The sequence below is a fragment of the Columba livia genome, chromosome 26, assembly GCF_036013475.1.
Source record: "Columba livia isolate bColLiv1 breed racing homer chromosome 26, bColLiv1.pat.W.v2, whole genome shotgun sequence".
Lineage (NCBI taxonomy): Eukaryota > Metazoa > Chordata > Aves > Columbiformes > Columbidae > Columba > Columba livia.
The window spans coordinates 4,050,414-4,078,117 of record NC_088627.1 but is presented as its reverse complement, the minus strand read 5'-3'; the positions used below and the strand labels follow the sequence as shown (position 1 = coordinate 4,078,117).

The following is a 27,704-nucleotide window of genomic DNA, read 5'->3' as shown; positions in this document are numbered from 1 at the left end:
ACCTGGGAGCGGCGGCGCGGCCGCGTAATCCGTCACTCCCGGGAGATGTCTCATTAACCCATTAACCGGGGAGGAGGGAGCAGCCGGGGGTGTGAGGCTGAGTGCGGGCAGGGGAGGAGCCGGGCGGGGCAGCGACAGCTCCGCCGCGCAGCCCGGGCAGGGGCCGCACTTCCCCGAGCAGCGTGGGGAGCGACGGCGGCCGCGGCCTCCGGGGACACGCGTGGGAGCAGCTCGCCGAGCCGGCCGGCCTCTCTGCCCCAGGATGAAGCGGTTGTGCGAGGAGAGCTCGTCCGACACGGAGTCTGACGGCACCATCGATGTGGGTCGGGAGGAGGAGTACAGGTGAGGGGACGCGGTGGCTGGGGATGGGACACGCTCGGGGTTTTGGGGTCCACGCTGCGGGGCGGCTCTCGGCAGGAGAGGGGCTGGGGCTCTTGAGCTTGGAGAAGAGGAGAATGAGGGGCAACCTCATTCATGGTTATAAATATGTAAAGGGTGAGTGTCAGGAGGATGGAGCCAGGCTCTTCTTGGTGACAACCAATGATAGGAAAAGGGGCAAGGGGTGCAAACTGGAACACAAAAGGTTCCACTTAAAGATGAGAAGAAACTTCTTCCCAGTGAGGGTGGCAGAGCCTGGCCCAGGCTGCCCAGGGGGGTTGTGGAGTCTCCTTCTGTGCAGACATTCCAACCCGCCTGGACACCTTCCTGTGTAACCTCATCTGGGTGTTCCTGCTCCATGGGGGGATTGCACTGCATGAGCTTTCCGGGTCCCTTCAACCCCTGACATTCTGGGATTCTGTGATCCTACGGGGCACGGTGCTGGCAGCAGGTCCCTGCGAGCATCTCAGGGTTCGATGGGGACGCAGCAGTGGGCACAGGGGGTCACCTGTCACCTCGCTGAATCCCCCAGTCTGGGCTGGTCCTGCCCTGGGCAAGGATGAGCTGGGGGGGATTACTCCAGTGGTGCTGGTGTTAAGAGTGACCCAGCAAGGAATCCCAAGTCATATTACAGGGATTAAAGCTGTGTTACGAGCAGATTGAGCTCACGAAAAATGTCCCGTTATTGCTTTAACCTGCCTGCTGGGGAGAAGGGCAGCTCTGAGCTTTGTTAGTGGGAGCGCGGTTGCTCACAGGTCTGTGCACCCTGCGATGGGGCAGTGCCCGTCCCCCCGAAAAGGCACCGTTGGCTGCCTGGGTGCCGCTGCAGCCCCAGCGCTCCCAGGAAACGTGGAAGAAATGAGGAGGTTTTGCATGAGAAACACTTCTGCTCTGCTGATGCATTCGTAATGCACCAGCTGGGGCTTTGATCTGTTAACGAGGAGCCGGTGCACCCTGGCCAGAGAAGGGTGCTCCGCTTTAAGTGTGAACTTCCAGTGTCGTGGGTCGCAGGCTCCATCCCATCGGCTTTGGGGCTTTGCTGCTCGGTGAACTGGTGAGGACAGGACCTCTGCCTGGCTCCCCCAGCAACATCCTCGATCTTTGTACCGCATTTCCCCGGGCAGCAGCTCAGCTGGCAAAGGGCATCCCCAGCCCCGGGTTCCCGTGCTGCGTCAGCCGTTCGCGGGCATGCCCGGGCTCTGGGTGTGCAGACAGCACCAGGGATGAACGAATAGCTCTGTTATTTGTTCTCATGCAAAAATCAGCCGCTTTTGAACTATTGTTTCAGTAGCCAAGTGTCCCCCTCCCTCCTTCTGTGTCCAGCAAGGCCCCAGATGAATTAATTCCCTTTTGCTGCTCGATATTGTGAGCGGAGAAGTTGCCCTGCCCAGTGCCAAGCTCGGGTTCTCATGGGACTAATTCACACGTCTGGTTCTCACTGATATGGTCACAGGCAGAGTTGGGCATGTCCGACACGTAAAGTCCTGCACAAATTCACCGACCCCTTATGCAGTTTCTAAGTGCATCAATATTTAACCTACTTTCCTGCTGCACATGAAATATATTCCACCTCTTTCCATCAGTGCAGTAGTCTGTAGTACCCTGATGGGTGAAACAGAGGAGTTGTCATAATAGTTTGTCAGTCAACAGCGACAATGAATTTTCGATCTGTCTTTGCTGCTGTGAATACGTTTGTCTTCTCAAGCCAGCGGTAGAATGTGGTGGTATTTGTGTTGTTGCTCATGTCACGCAAACACATGGCCTGAAGAGCTGCGCCTGCCCTGCGGAGTTTACAGCCCGAGTAGCACGGGATGCTGGCGGATCAGGAGAAATGAGACGCGTCCAGCGGGGAGCGAGGGGAGCGCTGGGGCGGAGGAGGCAGCCGGGCTGGCCGGGGCTCCCAGCCCATCGCCCAGCGGTCGCGTGGTTTGGATGAACCAGTTCCCCTGCGGATCGGGGCTGAGTCACCGCGGTGTGAGCCGGCGCTCGGTGCGTGCAGCGAGTTTGGGCTCCAGGTCACTGCAGAAGAGCAGAATACTGCTTGGTTTTGGGCTATTTTTTTCCTTTTTGTTTTGGATAAGCAGCTAAAGTTATGCTGTAGATTACAAAATCGAGCAAAGAGCAATGCAGAAACGTTAATCATCAGAGAGAATATAGTTACGGTATCTTTTATGTGGTTCAGATCTGTCAAACATATTTTTTAAAGATAGTTTGCAGCAAGCTCGCTCTTTATACCCACATCTGGAGCTCACAAAGAGCGATGTGTTCGGACAGCTCTGCAAAGAGAGTTTCAAACTCTGCTGTCAGAGGCTCCTCGAGCGCGTATTCCAAATTCCTGCGCTGCCGGGAGAATCAACACCTACCCCTTGCATGGATAACACCCCAGTGTCTGCGCAGAGCCCGTTTTCACATCATACGTGCCCATTGCATGTGTGTTTCTATACACAGGCAACGCGTGTTCGTACTTGCGAAGCCAGCACCTCTGCCTGGAGAGAGCCCACCCAGCAGACATTCAAATCGGGTACCTGTATGGAGATGAGCGGAGCAGGCAGTAGAAGAACGTGTTATTTCATTAGATGGTGCAAAACCACTTCTGAAAGCGCCTCGTTGAGCCCAACAAAATGCATTTTTAATGGGCCGAGTTGGGTCTAGTTTTTGGCTCGCTCTGCCCCTGCAGAAACATCTTTAACAGGCTGCTATTAAAATGCTTCGTCAAACTGAAAAATTATTTGATTTGATGGGGTGAACCCCAATGCCCCTTCCCAGATTTGTAAGTGTTCAAGGCGGTCGCTGAGTCCCTGCGGAGTGCGGTGCTGGCCGGGGTTGCAAATTGCTGCCTGCCTGCCCGTTAACGGCCCCGTGCCCAATTTCATAAGGCACGGAAACGGCCCCAAGCCCATCCCGCTTTCCAGGGGGAGAAATCTGCTCAGGGGAGGTGGAAAAACCCCAAGCAGGGGGTTTCCCATGCCTGGTTATCCATCCTTATGGAGACGTCACCTCCACGGGAACCTATGGATTGAACTTTGCTGTCGCGGTTCTGAGATGCAAAGCTCCGCAGATGGGGCAGGCTCAGACATGAGAGGTTTGCACGTGGAGGGCATAGTGTCCGCAACTCCAGAGCTCATATCGCTGCTTTTCCAGATGAGATGGGAGGTGATGGGCAGTTTGGTGCCGAAATCTGTCTCAGGCTGGTGGGAGGGGAGCGAGTGGGATTTGAGTCTCTCCTTGGCTCCACGTCCCCAATTCCTGAGCTCTGTGTTGTGGCTAAAAACGAGATGGGAACCACAGAAGACATTATTCAGGGAGGGAAACTGCAGATGGCAAAAGTGTGTAAAGCAGATGTGCACCAGAGGTTCTCTCCAGCTAATGCAAGAAATGGTTCCCTCTTCTTCCTTCCCAGCCACGTTTCCAGGTCCGTGTCTCCCACTACAACGTCTCAGATCCAAGCCAGGAAGAAGCGGCGAGGGGTGAGTCCCATTTGCGGTGACCATGGTGGGTACTGGGAGGTTGGGCTGGTGCCGGTTGTGTGACAGAGCTCGCCGGGACATCCCCCATGTGCGGGGACACAGCGCAAAACTGACTTTACACCATTCCCTGCTCTGTCTCCTGCCAAACTCTCCCCACAACCAATCGGGAGATTTTTTTTGTAGAAGCTTGGCCTCAAATCTGGCAGAAAGGGGTGGGGATGGGGTGGAGAAGAGCGATTTCACCTGGGTTATCCATGGTATTTTTGCTCAGCCTTTGCACCCAAAACACTTATTTACATGGCCCTGTTCAAAGTGCCTCTCTCAACCTGCCATTTACGGCTTTAAACCTGAGAGCCGTGGCCGTAAATGACTGTGTTTTCTTCTCCCCGCTTGGAAATCGCCTGCAGATCATTGAGAAGCGACGCCGCGACCGTATCAACAGCAGCCTCTCGGAGCTGCGGCGCCTGGTGCCCACGGCCTTCGAGAAGCAGGTGCGTGTGTGTCCCATTTCCAGCCGTCCTCCCGCTTCTGCAACGCAAGGGTAGAGCCCCCAGAATGAGAAAGGCTGGAGCGTTTCTATGTCTTTCTTATCATCATCACTTCAGGGAGTAAGTAGGTGGTGAAACTGGGTGGGAAAATAACGTTACCAAATATTCAGGAGCCCCAGGGAGGGTAAATTCAATCCAGAAAGTGTTTTGCGGATATGAAGATGTACAGAAATGGGGAGTTTTCAATTTGTGTCAGGGGATCGTGGGAAGGAGCTCCATTTTCTACTCGCTTGATGTAAAAACCAGAGTCAATGCCCTGGATGGATGCCCCGCTCCAATCTGAGCACTCCTGGGCTTCAGGGAAGTTTGGGGAGGAGATCAGCAGGAAACCCAGCTCCTGAGAGGCATAAACCCCATAAAATGATGAATTGCTCTTTTTTTCCTGCTTCCAACACACAGGGCTCGTCCAAGCTGGAGAAGGCAGAAATTCTGCAAATGACAGTAGATCACTTAAAAATGCTTCACGCCACTGGAGGAGCAGGTAAGAACCACTCTTATAAATCTATGGGTGAGGTGAAGGTGGAAACCTGGAAGGAAAATTCCCCATCAGCTTCACAGTGAGCGGTACCTCGGTGCTGCTGTGCTTGCTGACACCAGCCAGCACCAAAACCCACTTGCGTTGCCTGCTTTCCCAAGGGAAATGTTGTTTTTGAGGGAGAACAGATGGACGTTTCCTGCCCTGTGGTTTTTCTTATGTCTAACATATGGGTCAGCATCCCGTGCATACATTTGGAAGACCGGGGTGTGTGCTCCAGGGCCGGCAGCGCTGCTGTTGTCACACAGCCCGATAAAAGCTGCCCAGCCAGACACACTTAGTCCTGCCCAGAAATGGAACTGGCTTCCAGAAAAACGATATTAAACTCTTCACCTCCTCCCTGGGATACGTTTCCTGCAGAGGCTGAATTCTGCATGGGGACTCTGCAAATAAACAAGGCTTTTTTCCCCTTTCTGTTCTTTTCTTTGTGTGTGTGTGTCACTTGGTTGTTATAAGAAGAGAGAGGGAGCCCTGTGCGAAATCCAACAAAGGTCTTATTTGTACTGAGACCTCAGTACAGACCCTCTGTCCTGTTCCAGTTGACAGGATGGAGATCACAGCTCCAGTAAAGAAGCCTCTGGCTTGCTCACCACCCATTTTTGGCTTGCTGGGGACATTGCTGGCATCCAGGCTTTGCTTCGGAGCTGTAACTCGGGCTGGAACATTTGTTTAGATATTCAGTTTGACTGCACTGCAACAAAGGGCTGTATTGTCACTAGAGACCCCGTCAAGCAAAGTGGTCCAGTGCTTTGCTCTGCTGTCACATTCTCTGCTTTATTACTTATCCTCTCACAAAGCTGCAAGTAGGGAGCAGAAGCCTAAAAATCAGCTGTCGGTTGCATTTTGTCTTGTTGATTTTTGCGGCTTTGAGCTTTCTCAGCACGGCGCTCTTGGTTTTGCTGCTGTCCTGTGTCCTTCAGCCAGACCTGTCTTTGAATGAAAGGTAAAGATTGAGATGCAGGCAGAGGAAAATAGTGCCCATCTAGCCCAGAGTCATGTCTCCAGCAGTGATAACTGATTCTTCCTGAGCACAGCTCATGAAACCTCTTATTCGTCTTGCATGCTGGAGTAAGAGGCTTCATGACCCTGGCGGTTTTCTCCCGATGAGATAACCACAGTTGCTGTTCTCATGAGCGCAAACGTCCAGCGCTTTGGGACACCCACTTGGCTATCTGCTTCAGGAACATCTCACGGCAGCAAAGTGCCTCAAGTGAAATACACAGAGTGTTAGAGAGGGTAGTGAAATCAAAGCGCATTCCTGAGCTCTGCACGGACTTAGTGTCACCTCTGTCCTCTCCCTGTAGGTTTCTTGGATGCTCGCGCTCTGGCTGTGGATTACAGGAGCATCGGCTTCCGCGAGTGTCTCACTGAAGTTGTCAGGTACCTGGGCGTCCTCGAGGGCCAAAACGCCGCTGACCCCATCCGGCTGCGACTCCTCTCCCACCTGAATAACTACGTGGCCGAAATGGAGCCTTCACCCGTGGCCTCGTCCCTCGTGCCCATCCAGACGTGGCCGTGGTCCTTCCTCCACAGCGCCGCCGGCCCCGTGCAGATCCCCAGGAGAGAGGCTGCTCCCGCTCCCCTCGTGTTGACTGCATCTTCCCTGGCTTACCCGAGCCCCGCCGTGAGGCCGGCTCCCCTGCGCCGCGTCCCCGGCGACATGCTGCCGTCCCGCCGAAGCTTCCTGGCCGGCAGGATGGCTTCTTCCAGCCGCAGAGCCCGAGGCGCGGGCTCGGCCGTGGCCGGAGCAGCCGTGCCCAGGATGCCGTCGCCATCGGGCGTGTTGAGAGAGGGCTCGTCCAAGAGCGGCCAGATCACAACGTTCCTCTTCTCACCAGCCTCCGCCAGCGTCCCCGTGCCACCGGCTTACACGGCACCTCCCGCCTTGGGTGCTGCCGCGCAGGGACCCGGGATCAGGGTTGGGACATCCAGGATCTGCCGCTCCTGGGCGACTGAAATCGGGGCTTTCTGACCCACCCCTCCCCTTCGGAGATGGGAATTCTTCAGCACTCATTGCCCACAGGCCTAAGAACGAACCCGGCTGAACAGGCATCTTTCCTGCTTTGCAGAAGCCAAGGATCCGTAAAGAAAATTCTCTTTACTCTTCCCGCCCTCCTCACGCCGCCCTCCTTGCCTCGCCATCACGTCCTCTCCCTCGTGATGCCTGCAAACGTAAATCACACCCCATTTGATGCACTCGTCTGCACGCGGCTGAATCCAGAGCTGCAAGGGAGGGGGCACCCGCGGACCCCAACCCTGTCCCTCCTCCAGCAAACCCCAGCATTGCTCCCCTTGGGCAAACAGCCAGCCTCGAAATACCGTCTGATTTCCCTGGGGACTCAGAATTGCCAGACACTTGCTCACGCAGATTCTGTTGGGACGGACGCAGCTCAATCCCCCTCCCCAGCACCCCCGAGGCAGGTGAGAGCCCCCTCCAGCTCCCTCCACAAACTCCTGCTGATCCCTGTGCTTTCCTCACTGCGTAACCAGCTTTTCCCACCAATGTGCTCTTGAGGTGGAGTGAGGCAAGAGCTGAGCAGGGCTGGTTCCCACAGCCTGGCCGAAATGCCGCTGTGTCCACAGGGGGAGGTTCTGCAGCCCCTGCTCCTCACCAGGGTGTGAAGAGGCGAGACAGAGGATTTCAAAGGGATGTCTGTAACCCAGGGGAAGGCTGTGACGGCCAAAGTGAGAAGAAAAACCTTCCCCTCTGCCAGTCTCCCCGCTGGAGCCGTCTCTCCTCCATCCCCTGCTGATTGCAAATGGGTCGGCCAGGCTGCGTTTGAAGTGCCTCCCTCGCCCTGTCACAGCCCTGCATCCCTCACCCTCTCCTCCCACAAAGTCTCTTGTTTTCTTTCTTCAGCACCACGTTTTGGTCTCACGCTGCTCATCCCTCTCCCCGGGCCAGCACCAAAACCCGCTGAGGTTTCACTGCAGACCTCGGCAAGCTCTGGCTCTGCACTTGTCCTGCTTCACAACAGCTTTTTCTGCCTTGGCCCATGTGCCCCTAAATAACCGACACAGCAGATACGCCTCTGCTCCCCCGGCTGTCCGCCCCTCCTTGGGGCCGAAAGGAACAGAAACCCGAAGCTCTCGAGCTCCTATGTGATGTCGCCAGCTCGCATGGTGGCCGGGGCAGGATGTCCCAGTGCCCCGCTTTGTCTGAACAGCCCCCGCTCCCTGGATCTGTGCCTTGATGAGCTGGGATACACGTGCAGAAATGCCCACGCCGAGGAGTCTCGCCCACCTCTGCAGCGCTGTGACGCGAAAAGAGAGAAAAGCGTGGGAAGGTCAGTGCAAAGAAACATGAAAGAGAGGGAGATCATCTCTCCCCACGCCTCAGGTCAAACGCGCAGCCAGTGAGACTGTGGATGAGCTGGTGGTTGCGTTCCTACGGGTTGTATCTGCCACGTGCATGTTGCTGTGTGTATCTGCTCTTGTTTCAAAAGTGAGTCCCTCCCGGTTGTTTTGGTGAACATCATCGCACTTAACGCACAGAAATGCCTCCGCTACTTCTCGTCGCCCTTGTCCTGAAGTGCCAGAATCACCCAGGAACAACTTATTCCCTTTTAACGAAGGCAGAGGAGGTCCCCGCAGACCCCGGCTGTCCCTGCGGCCGGTTGGCACGCTCGAGCTCACAGCAGCTAGCCCGGCCTTGCTCCACACTGTGCAGAGCTGTTAGATTCACGAGCTGTGACATCCAGCAAAGGTGTCAAATAAAAGTCTTTCAAACCCCTGTCCTGCTTGTGAAATGTAGTGTCAATGTGAATCTGTTCTGCTAATCCAGCCTGTGTGGATGACTGATAATTTTGTGGCAGGTGAGCTTTTTATTCCTGAAAAGCTTCAAACCAGGTAAGACGTAGCTTGTAAAGTAACATCCCTGCTGGTGGTTTATAGTGGCCGCTCTTGGTAACTCTGGTCCCATGACTTTTTATTTTGTGACGCTTGTCCTGAGATTGGCAATCAGCCGTGGCTTGAGAACAAATCACTTCATTTAGCTATCAGCATCCCAAAAGTGTCAGGGAACAAATCGGACCCAGCAGAACCTCGCAGCCAGACTCCGTGTCTCGCCTTGGGCTCCTGACCTTTTGCAAGCAGGACCAGAATAATCCCTGCTGCTTCTTGCTGTTGGGAAACGCTTTGGACTAAACACAGAGCCACAGCTGAGAGCTTGGCTCTGCTCTGAGGAAAGGACCAGTAAATGATCCTGCTCGTGAAAGACGCTAGGAGAATTTTCTGGGGAATGGTGGGAATTCAACTTCCTTTCCCATAACTCCTTCTCGCTCCAAAACGCCTTTCGAAACCGCTCGTAAATCCCTGCCTTAAGTGCTGTGGTGGGAATTGCTGGAAGGGAGCGACTGCAGCTGTGATGGAGGAACGCAGCGTCGTCTGGAAGCGGAGAGGAAACTTGAGGAGCAATAATAGGGCTATTGATGAGGGGTCATCCCGGCGGTGCCTGTGCTGGAGGCAGCGGTGGGAGCCCAGTGCTCTGGTGTGGCCTTGGCCAGCGAGAAAAACCAACTTACCCCCCGTGGGAGGCAGGCAGACAAACCAGCCCTGCGGGCTACAGCGCTAAAACAAAACAGAGACCGTGGAAAACAAAAAGAACCCCAACAAAACACTTCCTGATCCCTGCGGATCAAACGGGAGCCGGAGCGGGTGGGAGGGCATCGGTTCAGGCCCGTGGGGTTTTCTCCCCACAGCAATGTGGTGATTAGAGCAGTAACCCGGGACTGGAGCTTCATTTTTCTTCTTTTTCCCAGGGTTTTCCTTAGCCTAAGCGTCTCCTCTAACACATCCTGGCAACTTTTGATCTACCCTGTACGGGAAATCCCCGAATTCTCCACGCGTTCTTGTTCATCCTCCTTCTTTAAGTAAAAAAAAAATAATCATAACGAAGAGGCCTTTGGGAATGTGTGGGCTGCGTGTTAAACACCCTGTCCCGCTCCAACCCCAACACCGGCGAGGCCGGAACAAAACAGGGTCCTGATGAACGAGCCTTCGTCTGCTGCTTGGAGGGGACAAGGTTGTTTCCAGGCTGCGGGAGATCTGCAAGGCGGCAAGTCCTGCTCTCCCAAATGCCTCTGCATGAAAGATGTTGCTTATCTCAGTCCAGCCACTGCCTGCCCTGGGTGAAACGCTCTAGCTTCTGTGGTTTTCTGTTCGCAGTGCAATCCCGGCTTGCCCTCTACTGGTAAAATCCCAAAGTTAAGGAGGAGAAATCCTAAACCAGAGCCAGCATTTGCTTGAAAACTTGCCATCTGTGCTGAAAAATAGCTGCTCTTTCACGAGGACCATCAGTGATCGGGGTGACGCTCAGACACACGACAGCAGAGCGGCTTGGGAGGCCTCCGGGTGATGGGTCTCACATCAGCAGCATTGATTGGGAACAGATCGGCGAGATGAAGACATTAAGAGACATAACCTTTGCTCCAGGCGCTGCTGAAGGTCTTGGGAGGGTGAACTGGGGGGGACTGGGGCATTGCTGGTCACCGGGGGCAGTGACAGCAGTGAGGTCCCTGGGGCAGGCTTGGGTTCCCCCAGCCCATCAGTTCACGTCAGGAGTGAAAAGCACCGAGGAGGACAGAGGACTGTAGCTGTCTGCAGAGTGTCCCCCGGGTGGGGACACAAATGTCAATAAATATGTTTCAAATAAAAGCCATTCTCAGTGTAGCCACAGCGGCTGCTTGCAGCCAAAGGGGCTTTATGTGGAAATCATGTTTTTCGAGCTCTGCTGTATTTTGAATTCAGCTGTCAGGGCGGCAGCCACTCCGACCTCCTTCCACAGCGAGATGCTTGTCTCAGGTCATGGGATCCCAGCTGAGATGTCGGGATGCAGAGGATCGAGCCACCAAACAGCAGCAGGCACCAGGTACAGTCTCCCCAGTACACACCAGTGCCACCTCCCAGCACCACCAGCCATTGGGAGGAAGACGATGAGCTCAGAAGGATGATTTGTGTCTTTAGAAAATAACCCAGACTGAAAATATTGCAAAATATTAACATTTACTTTGCTGTTGTTAACCTTTTATTCTGCAACTCTCGATTATTCCACTGTAATAATGAGATGGGTATCAGATCCCATTTTTATAATAAAATTATCCCACTTTTAAAGCATATTAAAGGTAATATCAAAAAGTCAGAGCAGACCAGCCACCAGCCTCCATAGACCCCCTTAACACGACGTCCGTGGTGCCTGAAGGTCACCGATGAATCACTGAATCCCGCGCTGCCGCGTCCTCACGCTCTGCTGAAGATGCTGGAAATAAACAATTATGGGTCTCCCCGGAGCTGAATCTCGTGAGACAGCAGAGGGGGGTGAATCCTTCTCTTGTCCCAGCGGCTTTCTTCTACGTTCAGCCTTGTTCAGCCCTCGCTCTGGGAAGAGGGACTGACATTTCGCATCCATGGGGACACATGGAGGTCCCTTGGTCCGGCTCCAGGGCAGCCCATGATGTGAGCTGGCGCAGCGCTGGGGCTGCTGCGGGAACTCGTGCTTTTTCGAGGAAAAAGTATGTTCTGAAAAGGAGGAGGCTGTGGGAGCAGCTCCAGCTACGGCCGCTCCTTATCTCACCACCAGCGACCAGCTTGGAGCTGACAAAAATTGTCCCAGAGGGAGTTTTTGCTCTCGTGGTGCATTCCGGTGCACATCCTGCTCCTTGCTCCGGACCTGCTCTGTCCAAGACACTTCCCTGGGCCCCTCGTGTTTTGTGTTGGGACTGAGCTGCCCCACGAGACACCCGCTTGTGGAGGGTGGGGATGAGATGGGTTAGGAAACAACCCCAAAAACACCCTTTGAGGGGGTCATTTTGCCTTATACCTGGCCTGCTGTCTTTGTGCAGGGACAAGACTTTGCTGTTGCTCCATCCACCATGGGATCGGTATGTGGAGTGAGCCATGAAGCTGCATGGATGTCCCCAAAACGCTGCCCAGGCGCCTTTTTGCCTGTGACCATGTGGATTGTTAGGAAGTTGTGCTTATTTATGGAGTGTTTTGCTGACTTGGGGGAGGTGGACATTACTGAGAGGGCATGTCATTTGTTGATCAGCCTGAGCAAAACCAGGTGTCACTGACGAGCAGCTTGGGTGTGAAGGGGAACATCACAGAATCCCAGAATGTCAGGGGTTGAATGGCCCTGGAAAGCTCATGCAGTGCAATCCCCCCATGGAGCAGGAACACCCAGATGAGGTTACACAGGAAGGTGTCCAGGCGGGTTGGAATGTCTGCAGAGAAGGAGACTCCACAACCCCCCTGGGCAGCCTGGGCCAGGCTCTGCCACCCTCACTGAGAAGTTTCTCCTCATCTTTAAGCAGAACCTTTTGTGTTCCAGTTTGCACCCATTGCCCCTTGTCCTGTCACTGGTTGTCACCAGAAGAGCCTGGCTCCATCCTCCTGACACTCCCCCTTTCCATATTGATCCCCAGGAATGAGTCCCCCCTCAGTCTCCTCTTGTCCAGCTCCAGAGCCCCAGCTCCCTCAGCCTTTCCTCACACGGGAGATGCTCCACTCCCTCCAGCATCTTGGTGGCTGCGCTGGACTCTCTCCAGCAGTTCCCTGTCCTGCTGGAACTGAGGGGCCACAACTGGACACAATATTCCAGGTGTGGTCTCCCCAGGGCAGAGCAGAGGGGCAGGAGAACCTCTCTGACCTACTGACCACCCCCTTCTAACCCACCCCAGGTACCATTGGCTTCCTGGCCACAAGGGCCCAGTGCTGGCTCATGGTCACCCTGCTGTCCCAGGACCCCCAGGTCCCTTTCCCCTACGCTGCTCTCTAACAGGTCATTCCCCAACTTATACTGGAACCTGGGGTTGTTCCTGCCCAGATTCAAGACTCTACACGTGCCCTGGTGCACATCCACCATGAGGGGTCAGAACCGCCCAGGGGATTTGGGATTCCTCGTGCTGGGAAGACATCAAAGCTCAGTTTGTCCTGGGACACACGAGGCGGCTACAACACGGCAATACCGACAGGCCCGGCCGCCATCTCCCCGCTGAGGGTCGTCCCCTGGCGACCCCGAAATGGCGGGCGGGCGCCGCGCGTGCCCTCAGCCCGGGCGGCACCGCGGTCCTCCCCCCCGCTGGGGTCGCTGCAGCAGGCGGCGGCGGCGCGTCGGGCGGGCGGGCGGGGGGTCGCTCCTCGCCGGGCGCCACCGCCTCCTCCCGGCGGCCTCTCCTCACGCCGCCGCGGCGGCTATAAAGGGGCGCCCGCCGCCCGCTGCCGCCTCTCCGCTCGCCGGGCCGCAGCGCGTGAGTCGGTGTCCGGGCCCAGCGGCGCCCCGGGCCGGGCCGGAGGGCAGGGAGGGCGCGGGGGAGGCGCGGGGGCGCCGGGCGAGCGCGGGGCCCGATCCGACCGCTCCTGTCAGCCCGGCCCGCGCTCAACCGCCGCCGCGTGGTGTCGGTGGCTCCGTTAGAGCAGGACAGTTTGATAGATCTAAATATATATATATAAACTTGGCGGAGGAGATTTAATTTTAAAAGAAAGGTTTGTATTAATATTTATATGTTACAGAGAAGTTTATTTTTCCTAATTTTTATTTTTTTTTTAACCTCAGAAAATCCAGCGGCCTCAGCTCTGGGGAGCTGGGGGTAAATTAGGCTCTTAAGGCAAAATAAGGGATGTGGGTTTAGGGAGATCGAGGAGGGTTTTGCCCCAGAGCTGACAGGGGAAGCGCTTAGCAGCCGGTTTATGAATTTTTAGCTTGATTTCTGAACCCAGCTCTCCTGGAGGTTTAACTTTGTTTATTGTACGTTTTTCAGGCCGCTCTCTGGCGTGGGGGAGCAGCTGATCCCCCTGTACCCCCATAATCCCCCCTTCTGGTCACCGAACTCCTGCCATTCCCCCTCTCCCAACCTCACCCCCCTGCTTAGTGAGGCTTTTAAATAAGATTTTGCCTTCCCCCCCGGTTTAATTACTTAACTAAAAGCTTGACTTAAAGAAACTTCAAGAATAAAACCCTCTTAGTTCCCGGTGGGAGCGCGTGCTGGGTGGAAGATGAACACGGCCGCCAGCAGCTACCCGATGGCGTCACTGTACGTGGGTGACCTGCACCCCGATGTCACCGAGGCCATGCTCTACGAGAAGTTCAGCCCCGCCGGGCCCGTCCTCTCCATCCGCGTCTGCAGGGACATGATCACCCGCCGGTCCCTCGGCTATGCCTACGTCAACTTCCAGCAGCCAGCGGATGGTAAGTGATGTGTGCAGCCACATTTAGGGCTTTTTCTTTCGCTTTTATTCACTTTCTTGTCTGCTAATTTACACTCCTGTTCATGTGTATTGCCATGTAGCTGCCTACCAAAATGTTACAGTTACAGGGTAAGTAATCGCCAGTGAATGAAGCTGGAATGCTGCCTCCGGAATACTCTGCAAATGCACATCTTGGTAACATCTCTGATAGACTGACCTATTTTTCTCACTGATACTAAACTTTGGAGGCTTGGGTTTGTTCCTCACCTAAGAAAACAACCTCCACTGTGTTGCCCTTTGTTCTCGTGTAGGTTTGGGCTATTTGTGTGAGTCTTTGTGCGGTCATCAGAAAAAAGCTCAGAGTAGTCAGTGCAGGTTGAACGTTCGGTTTGGGTGGTTCAGCCTCTGGCTGCCCACCCAGTCTGATTTAATATCTGGGAGATCTGGTGGGCTGCAGGCAGCTGTGCTTGTGCAAACAGCCCAATGGATCTCTCAGTCTGGGAGGTGATTTTCTTGTATTAACGGGAAAGAAGATGTGTGTTCAGTGCACGGAACACCAGGTTGTCTCACACGCAGAAGCCAGGTTGGTTTGCTGTTGCCAGACTCTTTTTTTTCATGCTTTAACTTGGCTCCTGCTCAAGTAGTTATTCCAGAGCTGAAGCAGCAGTAGCATGTGAAATATGGGACAGAAGAGGTCGTTTTGGAACATGTCTTTTCTGGGAGAAAAATGGGTCAGCGTTTTCTGCCCTAGTTTTCAGAGCCTTTGCCTGTTGGCTGGTGCAAGTTTATTGCTCTCTGCTGTGATGTAGCATCTAGGTGTGACAGAGACATCCAAAGGATAGATGAGAGCGAACTTTCTCCTTGAATTCAGAATCAATTCACAACAGCACGGATTTCAGCAGCAAGTAAAATTTCCTTTAGCCTGTAGTAGGTTATCCCGCTTTACATTTTTACAGACAGCAGAGAGTGGTCTGTTTGCATGAGGTGGTACATCCACTTTGGATCAAAGCGTTTGTTGTGTAGAAAACATAAATGTTATTACAAAATTGTGTTCCTGCAAGCTAGCAGAGCTTGGGATTGAGCTGTTGGCTGGAACGTTTGGATTTTCCATACTCTGTTGTGTCTCCATGCCATCGTAGCTTCCATTCTCAAAGCACCTTCTGCGTGTCCTTTCCTTGGGATGCTGGCTGATCTGATGCAGCGCTGCTGAGCCTTCCTCTTGCCAGGCTGATAAAAAAGTGGAGCGCACCCCAGTGCATCATTTCTCCTTCATGAAACTATCTGAAGTGCATCTTATGCAGGCTAAGCGATGTATTTGTGTTTTAAAACTTCTCAGCGAGGAGGGGAGAACCTGAGAGCCTGTATCTGTGGTCCTCTCGTGCTCTGATGAACCTGTCTGCTCTGCCTGCCTCTTACAAATACCACCTTGGTATGTCCATGTGCTGTACAAGGAAGGGCACATTACCTAGGCTCACCCACCTTTGTCCAGGTTATGACCTCATTTTGCAAGATAATTAAAAACAAGCAGCAGAAATAAAGCCAGGAAGGAATGCAAACCTCAGGTAAACGTCAGGGAGGCAGAGAAGATCCGTAAAATAAGTGTAGTTATGATGTTAAGAGAGGGACTAGTCACACCTGCTTGCTTTAACAGAAAGCAGTTCTGCTTCTCATGCAAAGACAGGAGGCCTTCAAATGTATTTCAAGGTAATCTTTTGTGGTAATAAATAGGCAAGAATTTCGAGGGAGGTTGCATCATTCTGGGCTCTTGGTGAGGCAGTGGACATTTTAGGAAGTCCCGGTACTTCAAGTGATACTTTGACAAAGTAAGTGGTGTCTTATTACTGGTAGATCGTAGAAGGTCAAGTGATTTCAACCTAATCATTGAGTTAATATTGGGAAGGAGAAATATTCCAGCTACCCTGCCCTCAGGAAGAAATCTCCTCTGAAAAGCCCAGAATTTCTTCTGTCTGTCAAACTTTGCATAAGTAGAAAACAGCTGCTGTATGCAGTGTAATGCAGCAGAACATATATAGAATTCCTATTGTCAAATGCAGGAATTTGGCTTTAGTTTTCCAAGTGGCAGTACTCGGTACTGCCTGCACGAGGGCTTTCTGAGAGGTGGACAGATCTATATTTTCTTCCAGGAATCTATAATCAGAAATGTGTGTGGACTTTATTTTACTAAAGATGGGGCTGTTCTCTAGTGTCGTAGGGTCCTGTTTTGATTTATAGGTGACAATAGATGCTACAAAATACCACTTAAAGTAATCAAGAAGCTTTGTGCTCTGAGAACTTTTAGGGAAGTTCATGTGGACACATTGTGAGTATGATTGAAGGGTCGTAGGTGTTAAAGTTGTCGATACATGATAGTTTGCATTGCCTTGGCAGCTTTGTAGAAGGATGAGTGCTTTGTAAATCTGAAGAAAGCCAAATACTTTTTTTTGGGGGGACGGGTGGATAGGACTCGGTCCATATGACTAGAGAAGGACACTGGAAATAGTCAAATAACCAGAACTCTTCCCCATATGTGGGGCCACCAGGACATCCCATTGTCACATCCTGAACATGCTCTGCACTTCTGGAGTTCTGCTGTTCCTCTCATTCCATATACATTTATAATACAATCAATATACATTTTCCTGTATATTTTAGTTAGCTGATGGAGTGATGCTTGACCCTGGAAGGGGTTACCGTCTGGCCGTGCATTGTCTAACTGGTAGTCTGCTGCAGAGAAGTTATTTTTAGTGAAAACAAGCTCTGCTGGTTTTAATTGCAGTTCTTTGGCGTAGTAACCACTGAATGCTGAATCCCTCCTGCTCTGATCGATGAAGGAAACGCTTCAAAGTTCTGTCTAGTTCAGGCTCAGCTCTGGGCCTTAATATTTGTTTTTTGACTGTGAAGAAGGGAAGGAAGACAAATATTTCATTTGAAAGAAGAGCTGAATTTCATTTTTCATGTGTTCCTCATGCAATGTAATTGCATTCCAGGGTTTCATAACATTGACAACAGTCCTGACATGACAACTCAGATAATGAAGCAGAGAAACCGTAATCTGGCTGTGGAGATAAGCTGTTCTGGAAGTACAGAGAAAACTGAACATTTCCCAAGTCAAGAGGGAGCCCAGAGCTCAGGTTAAGATAAGTGACTGAAGAAAGGTGTAGAAGACCACATATAAACTTTCAGTCTCTTCTCTTCCTCAAAGACGAGAAGCAAATGTAGGAGAAGACCTGTGTAACATAAATGCAGCTGTGTTGTTAGGAGGGAAGAGTGGTTGCTTACATACATTGCCAACAGTATTTTCTCCTAAGTCAGTGGTCAAATCATTTACGTTTTTGTATGCAACCTCTCCTTTTAAAAATAAGTGGTTAAATTAATGCTGTGTGCTTTTGTTGGGTCTTTTCTGCTTAGTGCAGTCGCTAATTCCGGCATTGTGTGAGCTCTGCGTCACGGAGCCTGGAAAGTAGATGAGTTACTTTGAGGCCTAAGGCATCCAGCAGGCTATGGAAGAGGAATGAAAAGGAAGCGTGAAAGGAGTTAAAAGTGTGTATAATGTTATATATGAGTTGCAGTTGAGTCTGCTGGGGGGGTGACAGGAACCAGTGGGAGAGAAGCAGCTACAGGAACTGAAATGGCTGAAGCTTTGTGATTTAAATAGAAGAAAAATGAGAAGGTGTTTGCTCAGATTAAGGAAATGAATCAGATGTGCTCAGTCTGAATCATTCACATACCTCGTGCCAATCCTTTCCAGGCTCTCTTAGGTCCTGGTGGAGCGTGGTTGCATTTCCACCTGTGAGTATGGCAGATCTTCCTCAAATCAGGGGATCCATCGAGAGCTGCTGCTCACAAGAGGTGTCAGGGTGGATTTCAAACAGAGTGTAATAATAGAGTAGAATACCAGCAAGCTGTTGAAAGAGTAGTGCAATAGTATCTACTGAAGTAGACACTTGGGAAGCTTGAAAGAACTGGGAGCAAGTTCACAACTAATCTCTATCTCGGTAGGCGCTGCGGTGTTTCACAGTCCCCTCTGCCTGCATGCCGCTGCTCCATCTGCTTGTCACCTTTCAGCGGGAGCCCTGGTTCTGCTGCAAATGGTATATACAACCGGTCTGTGTCCTTGCCAACGCATGCTTCAGGAGGACCTCTCCCTGCTATAAATAAACACTGCCAAATTTGAGAAGCTGGACCAAGTCGCCTGCTGAAGTGCCTACGAGGAATGGACTGCAGGGAGAACCTCAGTTGCACTGGTTCCCAGTAGCAGCTAAGGAATCATTTTAGCGTGGCCGTTAATTGAATTTAGCACCTTTTGACTAAACAGAGCTAGTAGAGTCTTAGCAAGTATAACTTCTCTCCTTTTTATTTGATTTTTACTGCAAGTTCGACTACTTCAGGAATGAAATCCAGCAGAGCTTGTTTCCCAGCTGGGTGTATGTGTGCAGGACTGGGGAAAATAGGAGGATTGTAATGGCACCGTTTCAGTTTAAAAAGCAACAACAACAAAACATTTTCGAAGCGCATGAACAATTCTGAGAAACTTCCATGCGGTAGTTCAGAGCGGCTTTGCAGGTAGGGAGTGCAGGAGATGTTTGTAGGCAACGTCCCATTGGAGTTTGTAGAGGTGGTTCTGTGAAACTCTGAGTAGTTACTCTGGAATTGGCATTTTCCTTGAATTTGCTGCTCCTGAAACTTAATCAGCAAGGGAAGAATTGAGACAAACAAATTTGGAAAACTTGGGTTCTGCCCTGTTAATATTCCTTGATTTTAATGCCTGTCTGTCCCTCTCTTTCCCTGCTTCATGCTGGGACTTAACAGACTTGCTTTTTCTCTGTGAGCTCCATGCTGGGAGTGTTTTCTGGCACACAAGAGTCCCAAGCATCTCAATTTTATGAACAAGATCCTAATGTGTGTACGTAATGATCCTTTTAATATATCAGTAGGTAGCAGAAATAGAATCCTGGAGGGTGGTTTCAGTGTAGCTTAGAATGACGGTGCTGGGGTTGTAGAGCTTAGATAAACACTTCTCTGTTTGTCAGATCGGGTATATGGACTTTTTTACCCAGAATTTTGTCTACTCTTGCTGTCATCCTTAGACTGAGCAGCTTGGGGATCGCTTTTTGGCCCTGTGAGTTGCAGAGGGTGACTCGTGTCTTCTTCCCAGCCACATGCTCATGCACGTTTTCCCTGACCTGACAGAGAGATGATCCTTTTCACTCAATAGAAATGAATACGGGTAGATACGAGCTTCATGTAAAGCAAACAAGCCAAACAGTCACTTTTGCTTCCATATCCCGCCCCCCCACCACCGTTTCCTCTATTTCCTTTCCTTCTTTGGGTGCAGCAGTTTACCTTTATAATAATTTACCTCTATAATAACTAAGACTATAATAAACCCTGGGTGTTTCGACATGCGTTTTGCTGTGGTTGTTCAAACATTGCAATCATGTAAGCTTAAAATAGTCTATTAAACCTATTATATACTTAAACGTGACTGTGCTGCAAGGACCTCCTTTGAAACATGGAGTTAAAAAGTCATTGAAATCAGTCGCCCACAATATTGCCCCAAATATCTCTGCGAACTGAGTAAAATTTAGGGAAAACGATCACCCACATGATGGAAACCTCTATTTTTTTAACAACCCACAGAAATGTGTTCTTGACTTCTCTTGCAGCTGAGCGTGCTCTAGATACCATGAATTTTGATGTGATCAAAGGAAAACCCATTCGCATCATGTGGTCTCAGAGGGACCCCTCCTTGAGGAAGTCAGGGGTTGGGAATGTCTTCATTAAGAACCTGGACAAATCCATTGATAACAAGGCACTTTATGACACATTCTCAGCGTTTGGGAATATTTTGTCCTGCAAGGTGAGATGTGGTTACTTTGTTGAATTCTGTTTTAGTGGTGACATCAGGTATGTCCCACATAGGAAGCGGAAGGGACTCGTTTCACCAAATGAGGAGTGGGGTCTCTAAAAGGCAGAGTTGACCAGAAGGTCAGGGATTCATGAAATTATGTCAGATTTGGTTATGAAGCGTGCAAATGTGAAACACAATAACATCTTCCTAATGTTGACCCTTGGCAGTAAGCTATTTTTGTGGGCTGGCCTCGTGGCGGAGGAGAAAAAGTGTTCAGAGAGCTGATGTTTTCTTTTCCTTCCGCATGTCCAGGTGGTGTGTGATGAGAATGGCTCTAAGGGCTACGCATTTGTGCACTTTGAGACCCAGGACGCTGCAGATAGAGCCATCGAGAAGATGAACGGCATGCTGCTCAACGACCGCAAAGTGTGAGTGTCACAGCCAGAAGCAGCAACGATCGCATGAACCGTGATGCGTCTGGGTATTAACAGGGACACACAAGGCACTGGTTCTCCTGGCCCGAGCCTTGGGCTGCTACCTCTCCACTCCAGGGCTGGTGAGTGACCCTGCCCACGCCATGGCCTGTTCCCCCTCCATTCCAGGGCTGGTGGGGGTCCCTAACCAAGCCTTGATTTGCCACCTCTCTGCTGGTGGGCTGGGGGGGTTTTCTGTGGCCAGTACTCTCTCCACTGCAGAGCTGGGTGGGCGTCCTCAGCCAACCATAGCACAGGTGATTTTTGTGGTTGGTCTGTGGCTTGTTTGTCCTTCCCCTGTCACCCTTTCTTGTCCCCATTCCCAGCTCCTACTACACACTCATACTTTTTTTTGGGCTTACTGCGAATCACACGTTATTTTTCAGCTCTTGAAAACAAGCTGCTTATTGGGATTTTCATTCTTTCTTACAGATTTGTTGGGAGATTCAAGTCTCGTAAAGAGCGGGAGGCTGAGTTGGGAGCCAAGGCAAAGGAATTCACCAATGTTTATATTAAAAACTTTGGGGATGACATGGACGATGAAAGACTAAAAGAGCTCTTCAGCAAATATGGTAAATACAGAAACACTTCTAATGAGGCTGCGAATTCAAGACCTGTGGTTCTGTAACAGTGCTGCTACCGTCTGTATTACCTCTACGTGAGTCACTTTGAGTTGAGGTGTGGGTAGCAGTTGTGCCAAATGTTGGACAGGAGGCAGATGCTGCCCAGCAGATGAGAGAGAGAAGGCTGGGGCTATTATGTGAAGTTGAAAAGTCTTGGAATAGTTCTGTGATGTTTTACTAACCCTGTCCCTTGGTAACAGGTAAAACTCTGAGTGTTAAAGTGATGACAGACCCCACCGGAAAATCCAAAGGCTTTGGCTTCGTAAGCTTTGAAAAGCATGAAGATGCTAACAAGGTATGACCGGTTTTTACGCTGCTTGGGTATCCTCAGAGAAGAAAAACTTACTTGGTTTTTCACAGTAGCCTGTTAGTAAAATGAGAGAAGATGCTTCCTCAGGCATAACCTCTTCTAGATGTGGGGACTTGGAAAACGTTTGCACCTTACTTACTAGATCTGCACTGAATGTCGTCGTATAATCAAGAAGGTTAATTGTGGTAGAAGTATAATGCAGGGCTTCAGGAGGAAGAAGGAAGAAGAGTAAGAATGTTGCTTAGAAATCATGTTCTCTAAGCAGAATGCGTGCTAAAATTTGACCTTAGTTACAAGAAGGGGTGGGGATAAATTCACCAGTTGCGGTTAATCCAGCGTTTACAGCGGTGGTGTCAGCATGGTCTCCTGATAACTTCAGTGTTGTTAATTAGCCCATGGTTACACGGAAGAAGCGGTGCAAAGGTAATGCGCCAGCTTTTGATTATTGGCTGACAGGCAGGGATACAATGTGAACTTTGGACAGTCCCGTTCTGAACAGGATCAGGTGCTGTCTTGTTTCAGCAGTTGATAGTTTCCTCTTGAACCCTCTGTCCAGGCAGTGGAAGAAATGAATGGAAAGGACATCAATGGGAAGATGGTATTTGTGGGGCGAGCACAGAAGAAGGTCGAGCGCCAGGCGGAGCTGAAACGGAAGTTCGAACAGCTAAAACAAGAAAGACTCAGCCGGTACCAGGTGAATAGTCTGTTCCTTTTCTGAATTAAAACACCATTTTTCAGTCTGTTGGCAGACTTGAAAGGAATTGATGAAGTACTTGGTCGTTGTCCTATGAGAGATCCTGGGAGTTAAAATGTAAAGGTGACTGTGGTATTTGGTGGCAAAGGGAGCATCAGGGCATAGTCTTGCAGTAAAATATTTAGGAGGACATGAGAAAAGAGCCCTGCAGTCTCCTTTATTTTCAAACAGGGAATACCTAAAAGGATGGACGGAAACAGCGTAACCCTGTGCTGTTGTCTCTCTAATTTATGGCAAAATGGGGTCATGTCAGAGATGCATCTGAATCTTTCCCATTCCTTGCGATACCGTGCTGGGCTGGGGATACGCGATGCAACAGGACAGCAGAGGAAATCCAGACGAGCTCCCTTTCACCACAGTGGGACTTGTCTCTACACCTCTGCAACATTTATCGCCTTCAGCTTTGGGTGGTACAAAAGGAACATGATGCTAAATTAAGAGTTTTCAGACAAGTTGCTGCTCTGGCAGATGGATGTCAATGTGCTCAAGATTTTCTTCAATGTTATTATTGTCTTATTGTTCTTTCCCTTCTAGGGTGTTAACCTATACATTAAAAACCTAGATGACACTATAGATGATGAAAAACTGAGGAAGGAGTTCTCACCTTTTGGGGCAATAACAAGTGCCAAGGTATTGTGGGATTTTGGGGGATTTGGATTTTAAAGCCTGAAGAAGGAACTCTGATTGACATAGGATTGAAGGGCAGTTCCTATATCTCCTGGTCATTGCCCTGAGAACATCTGGGCTAGTATATACACAGATTTCTTTGGGCCTCAGTGGGATTTTACTAAGAACTTGCTTCATTTTACTAAGAACTTGCTTCATTCCCTCATGTAAAGAGGAGTCAGGAGGTGGCAAATATGCTTGTTTGAGATGACTCCCAGTGAACATGATGTGACATTTCCCTGCCTGTGTTTAGAGGCAGCACCAAATCTTTCCCATTCCTAACTGTGCAGTGTGGGCCTTGGGGATACATGGTGCTCACAGAAGAGCAGAGTAAATCCAGGCAGGTGACTTGATTCAGTGAGTACCTGTCTCTACACCTCTGCAACAGTTAGGTCCTGCCTGTCTGAAATCTGACACTTAAATATAATGTGGATTTTTAGGCCAAGTTCTTGTCATGGTGCTCCACTAGCAATTGATCTTTACTGCAGGTGATGCTGGAAGACGGACGGAGCAAAGGGTTTGGCTTTGTCTGCTTTTCCTCTCCAGAGGAAGCTACGAAAGCTGTGACAGAGATGAACGGGCGGATTGTGGGCTCAAAGCCGTTGTATGTTGCACTCGCACAAAGGAAAGAAGAGCGAAAGGCCCATCTAACTAATCAGTACATGCAGCGCATTGCTGGGATGAGAGCCCTGCCTGCCAACACAATCATTAATCAGTTCCAGCCTGCTGCTGGGGGGTATTTCATGCCTGCTGTGCCCCAGGTGAGCTGAGCTAATGTGGGTTTTAACCTGTCTTGGAGCTTTGATGGTTCAGCTGCAGTAACCTCATTGAGCCTTTCTTATGCCCATAAGCAAATAACTCCTGATGAGGGCTGCAGTCAGTGGAGTTAATTCTATGACTTCCCAGCTGCCTGTTTTCTTAATGCGAATTGAGTGTTGAGTCCTGGCACCAGCTGCCAAAACATGTTGTAAACAATGTTGTTCCTCGCTTAGATGTCGCCTCTGAACTTGTCTGGTTTTTCTTCAGGCTCAGAGCAGACCCACTTACTATGCACCCAACCAAATGACGCAGATGAGACCCAACCCACGCTGGCAGCAAGGAGGGAGACCTCAAGGTGAGCACGCTAGCGACAACATTTTGGTTATGTGACCCTCTCGGCTGTACTTTCCACCAGAGCGATGCATGCTTTCCTTTCCACGCACAACCCAGCTGCTTCCTGTAGCTGTGTCCTGACTTGCCGGTCAGTTCTGTTTTGAGGATTTCCCCTCATTTCTCCCATTAGGCTTCCAGGGAATGCCAAATGCCATGCGCCAGTCTGGACCACGGCCAGCACTGCGCCATCTGGCCCCAGCTGGCAATGCTCCGGCCTCTCGTGGCCTCCCTGCCGTTGCCCAGCGAGTTGGTAAGCTGTGCGCCTCCCAGGCCCTTCCCCTTGGCTGGGAGGGAGGAGGATGCTCTTGAGATTTGACTTTTTTTGACTTCCAAAGATGGTTGTCAGCTCTGGCTAACCAAAGGCCACCTGGAGCAAGGGGCAGAGACAGCGCCTGGATCTTTCCTTCCTGTGCAGTGCAGGTCTGGGGACAGTTGGTGCGACAGCACAAATCCAGATGGGTTGTTTTCCGCTGGTTCGGAGCTCATCTCTACACCTCTGCAACATTGACCACACCAAAACCAAAACAGACTGTAGGCTATGGATATTGTTTTCAGAGTAGGGCATCCAAATACATTTTATTCCAGTGAATAACTAGAAAATATCTTAAACGCAGGATGTGGAATGCATGGTATAGTTTAGGGAGAACAGCTCCTTCCTAAAACAGTCAGTGCATTTTTGAGATGCCAGTTTCTAAAGAATTATTAGACTGTGCAGGCTGTAGTCCGAATTCAGCAGTTAATGTCAGGCATCCCAACTTGCGTGTTGCTGCAGGTGTGTGCAGTTCTGTTCTCCTCTTCTTTTGCAGGCGTTGGCACCGCAGCGCAGAATTTAGGTCCTCGCCCGCCCGTCGCTGCCCCCGCTCCCCGCGCGGTTCCTCCTTACAAATACGCCTCCAGCGTGCGCAGCCCTCACCCCGCCGTGCAGCCTCTGCAGGTAACACCAGGGGCTGGGCTGGGAGGGCCCTGCGGTCGCTTCAGTCCGGCAGGTTTTCTGTGCAAATGAAGAGTGTTTACCAAAATTTCAAGCTATTCTTAGAACCCAGACAGGTATCGTGATTTCAGACATAAAAACCTGGCTGTTGTACCTTTGCCAGGGCAACTTCATTGGTTTCTCTGTCTTGTACTTGCAAGCCCTTTTTTACCCACATTTGCTTTAAGAATATTTTTCTCAGTTCTTTGCTTTCCCATTTTGCAACTATTAATTCTCCCCCTCTTTGCCAAATCCTCACTGAAGTCACAATTTCCTTCTCTCAAACTTCTGCATTGTACAAGAAGCAGGCAGGGATGTTGCTCTTTCTCAGTTGTGCTGTTTGTCTCACCGTGCTTGATCCAGTTTCTGTAAATTTATGGGTTTTGTAAGATATTTCCAGTGCCCATGTGTGACATTGTGGTTTTGAGTTCACAACTTGGAGGGAGCCTGTTTATGAAGCAAGGGCACCTTATCTGTCCTCTTCTGAAACTTGTCTGCTGTAAGCTTGTCAAATATGGTGTTTTAGGAGATAATGTCTTCTTATTGTCTCTAAATATGAAGCAATTGGCTTAGTATGTGTTTCAGAAGGCTCATGTCTGCCCTTCTCTAGGCGCCTCAGCCCGCGGTGCACGTGCAGGGGCAGGAGCCGCTTACGGCCTCCATGCTGGCGGCTGCACCCCCCCAGGAGCAGAAACAGATGCTGGGTGAGTGAAGCTCCACTTCTTACTGTTTGCATTTTGCTTTGGAAATCCCCTCGGATTTCAAAGATGACTTTGGAACTGAAACTCTGCTGTCTGAACCTCATTTGACCTCATTCATGGGGATCAAGATGGAAAGGGGGAGTGTCAGGAGGATGGAGCCAGGCTCTTCTGGTGACAACCAGTGACAGGACAAGGGGCAATGGGTGCAAACTGGAACACAGGAGGTTCCACTTAAATATAAGAAGAAACTTGTTGGGGTGAGGGTGGCAGAGCCTGGCCCAGGCTGCCCAGGGGGTTGTGGAGTCTCCTTCTGTGCAGACATTCCAACCCGCCTGGACACCTTCCTGTGTAACCTCATCTGGGTGTTCCTGCTCCATGGGGGGATTGCACTGCATGAGCTTTCCAGGGCCCTTCCAATCCATAATATTTTACGACTCTATGAACTCTTTTTTTCCCCAGGGGAGCGTTTGTTCCCCCTGATCCAGGCTATGCACCCCAGCCTTGCGGGGAAGATCACAGGAATGCTGCTGGAGATTGACAACTCAGAGCTGCTGCACATGCTGGAGTCCCCTGAGTCCCTCCGGTCCAAGGTAACCTGCCCTGGTCCTTGAGACAGGCTGGATTTTGGGAGATGTTGGTCAGGAAAACTGCATCTCAGCGGGTGCTCTGTGTCCCCAAGGTGGAGGAGGCCGTTGCGGTGTTGCAGGCTCACCAAGCCAAGAAAGAAGCTGCCCAGAAGGTGGGCGTGGTTGCTGCTACCTCTTAAACCAGGAAAACTGGTGAGTGTCTTGGTCATCAGCTTCACTTAAAAGCTTCCAGAATCAATCAGCTTTATTTGCATGGTTGTTAGTGAACAGCTGGAGGTTCCTGTAGGTCTTGGTGCAGCACTTGTCTGATATTTAGTTCACACTTCAAAAAACAAACCAAACCCCTAATGCAGTTTCTCTGAGTCCTTATTGCAGAAACTTGAGAAATATTCTTCAGAAATCCTATTTTAATTATGCGTCAAAAAGACGTTGCGTAAGTCCCTGAAGTGTTCCTGGTGGTTGGCATGTCAGGGAAGGATAATGTATTGAGATGAGTCGTGTGAAACTGCTAATGTGCGAAAGAAAATGAGACACACAAGATGTTGTCGTGACTTTGAGGCTAAATGGGCTGTTAATGCTCGTTCCTCATCCTGCCGATCATCTCCCTGCAGCGGGTATTGAAGTGCTGGTTCGGGAGTGTCACTTCATTGCACAGATCTGTCCAAGTAAATGCTGTCCCTTGTTTGGAGCTGCCTTTTGTTAAACTTCCAAATAAGGTTTTGATTCTTCAAATGGTTCTTCTTGCTTTTGATGATCCGTTTTTCTGTGGGTTGTTTGTAATCGATGTTTTCAGCTCTTCTTGTGGAGCTCTTGTGGTCAATGTCTACTCCAAATGGTGAAGAATGATGAAGGTTCTTTATATTTTCATCCTTGTATTTCTCAGTCGCTCCAGTCAACTCTGCTAAAAAGCTGAGTTTTCTTGTCAGATGATCAGAAATGGATATTTTCCCCAACAGCTCCTCTGTAACTTGTAAATTCTAGTGGAGTCCTTGTGGTTTGTAACGTGGGGAAGGTCCCCAGCTGGGTCAGTAACTCATCTTTGTCTCTTCTAGGATGCAAAGAAGCCAAATAGCCCCTTCATAGACATCAGCTCGAGACGTTTGAAGATTCTTCGCTGTCCTGCAGCTCTCATCATATCACATAGTTATATTGCATTTTGTAAACTAATCTTTCAGATCTTATTTAACAAGCCAACTCTGAAGCTCTAGATTTCCAAAGGCAGAGTTGGGCGTGCAAGCTTTTCCCTCGCCGTCAGGACAGAGCTGCCCTTGGCGTCTTCTGAGGAGGACACTGAGGATTTTGGGTTGAAAAGTATTTTGTGGTTTTGGTTTTAACTTGAAAAATCCTGTTTGGAAAGTCTGGAAAGTGTTTAACAATAAAGGAATAAAAACTTTCACTGCATTTGTCGTCATTTCTCTAGATTTTATAAGTAAATGTGTTACAGCTTAGTAAAATTAAACTGACAGGCTCTTGTCGTATGTTTGATACATTTAAACTGTGATTTTA

The 27,704-nt window shown here is 50.5% G+C and overlaps 2 protein-coding genes and 3 non-coding genes across 9 annotated transcripts; all 5 read left to right on the top strand.

Annotated features, from left to right (window-relative positions):
* HEYL (hes related family bHLH transcription factor with YRPW motif like) lies at nt 1-8,661 on the top strand. Its single transcript, XM_065041750.1, has 5 exons — nt 1-342; nt 3,779-3,845; nt 4,253-4,336; nt 4,793-4,874; nt 6,233-8,661. Exons 1-5 carry the CDS (start codon nt 263-265, stop codon nt 6,898-6,900), a joined length of 981 nt encoding a protein of 326 aa, XP_064897822.1. The 5' UTR covers nt 1-262; the 3' UTR covers nt 6,901-8,661.
* Nucleotides 8,662-13,041: 4,380 nt separating this feature from the next.
* Nucleotides 13,042-27,594, top strand: PABPC4 (poly(A) binding protein cytoplasmic 4). 5 transcript variants are annotated; one of them, XM_065041694.1, is made up of 16 exons: nt 13,043-13,174; nt 13,890-14,112; nt 19,778-19,971; nt 20,275-20,390; nt 20,868-21,007; nt 21,259-21,353; nt 21,925-22,062; nt 22,657-22,752; nt 23,277-23,549; nt 23,815-23,902; nt 24,071-24,190; nt 24,747-24,874; nt 25,521-25,614; nt 26,071-26,201; nt 26,291-26,390; nt 27,251-27,594. In XM_065041694.1, the coding sequence occupies exons 2-15, from the start codon at nt 13,920-13,922 to the stop codon at nt 26,375-26,377; spliced, it is 1,893 nt and encodes a 630-aa protein (XP_064897766.1). In that variant the 5' UTR covers nt 13,043-13,174; nt 13,890-13,919; the 3' UTR covers nt 26,378-26,390; nt 27,251-27,594. The 5 variants fall into 5 exon arrangements, with proteins under 5 accessions (XP_064897767.1, XP_064897766.1, XP_064897768.1 ...); XM_065041696.1 differs by lacking the exon at nt 13,043-13,174 and adding an exon at nt 13,202-13,409 and having other exon boundaries at nt 13,852-14,112; XM_005512817.3 differs by lacking the exon at nt 13,043-13,174 and adding an exon at nt 13,203-13,409.
* LOC135576444 (small nucleolar RNA SNORA55) lies at nt 22,380-22,512 on the top strand. Its single transcript, XR_010468190.1, has one exon. It is a non-coding gene; the product is annotated as a small nucleolar RNA SNORA55 (small nucleolar RNA).
* Nucleotides 23,047-23,178, top strand: LOC135576445 (small nucleolar RNA SNORA55). Its single transcript, XR_010468191.1, has one exon. It is a non-coding gene; the product is annotated as a small nucleolar RNA SNORA55 (small nucleolar RNA).
* Nucleotides 24,329-24,447, top strand: LOC135576446 (small nucleolar RNA SNORA55). Its single transcript, XR_010468192.1, has one exon. It is a non-coding gene; the product is annotated as a small nucleolar RNA SNORA55 (small nucleolar RNA).
* Nucleotides 27,595-27,704: the final 110 nt, after the last annotated feature.

Coding starts and splice junctions, on each gene's coding strand:
- HEYL (XM_065041750.1), top strand. CDS start 263: ATGAAGCGGTTGTGCGAGGAGAGCTCGTCCGACACGGAGTCTGACGGC. Junction 3,846..4,252: donor CCAGGAAGAAGCGGCGAGGG/GTGAGTCCCATT, acceptor AATCGCCTGCAG/ATCATTGAGAAGCGACGCCG. Junction 4,875..6,232: donor TCACGCCACTGGAGGAGCAG/GTAAGAACCACT, acceptor CTCTCCCTGTAG/GTTTCTTGGATGCTCGCGCT.
- PABPC4 (XM_065041694.1), top strand. CDS start 13,920: ATGAACACGGCCGCCAGCAGCTACCCGATGGCGTCACTGTACGTGGGT. Junction 21,354..21,924: donor AGCATGAAGATGCTAACAAG/GTATGACCGGTT, acceptor CCCTCTGTCCAG/GCAGTGGAAGAAATGAATGG. Junction 25,615..26,070: donor GGAGCAGAAACAGATGCTGG/GTGAGTGAAGCT, acceptor TTTTTTCCCCAG/GGGAGCGTTTGTTCCCCCTG.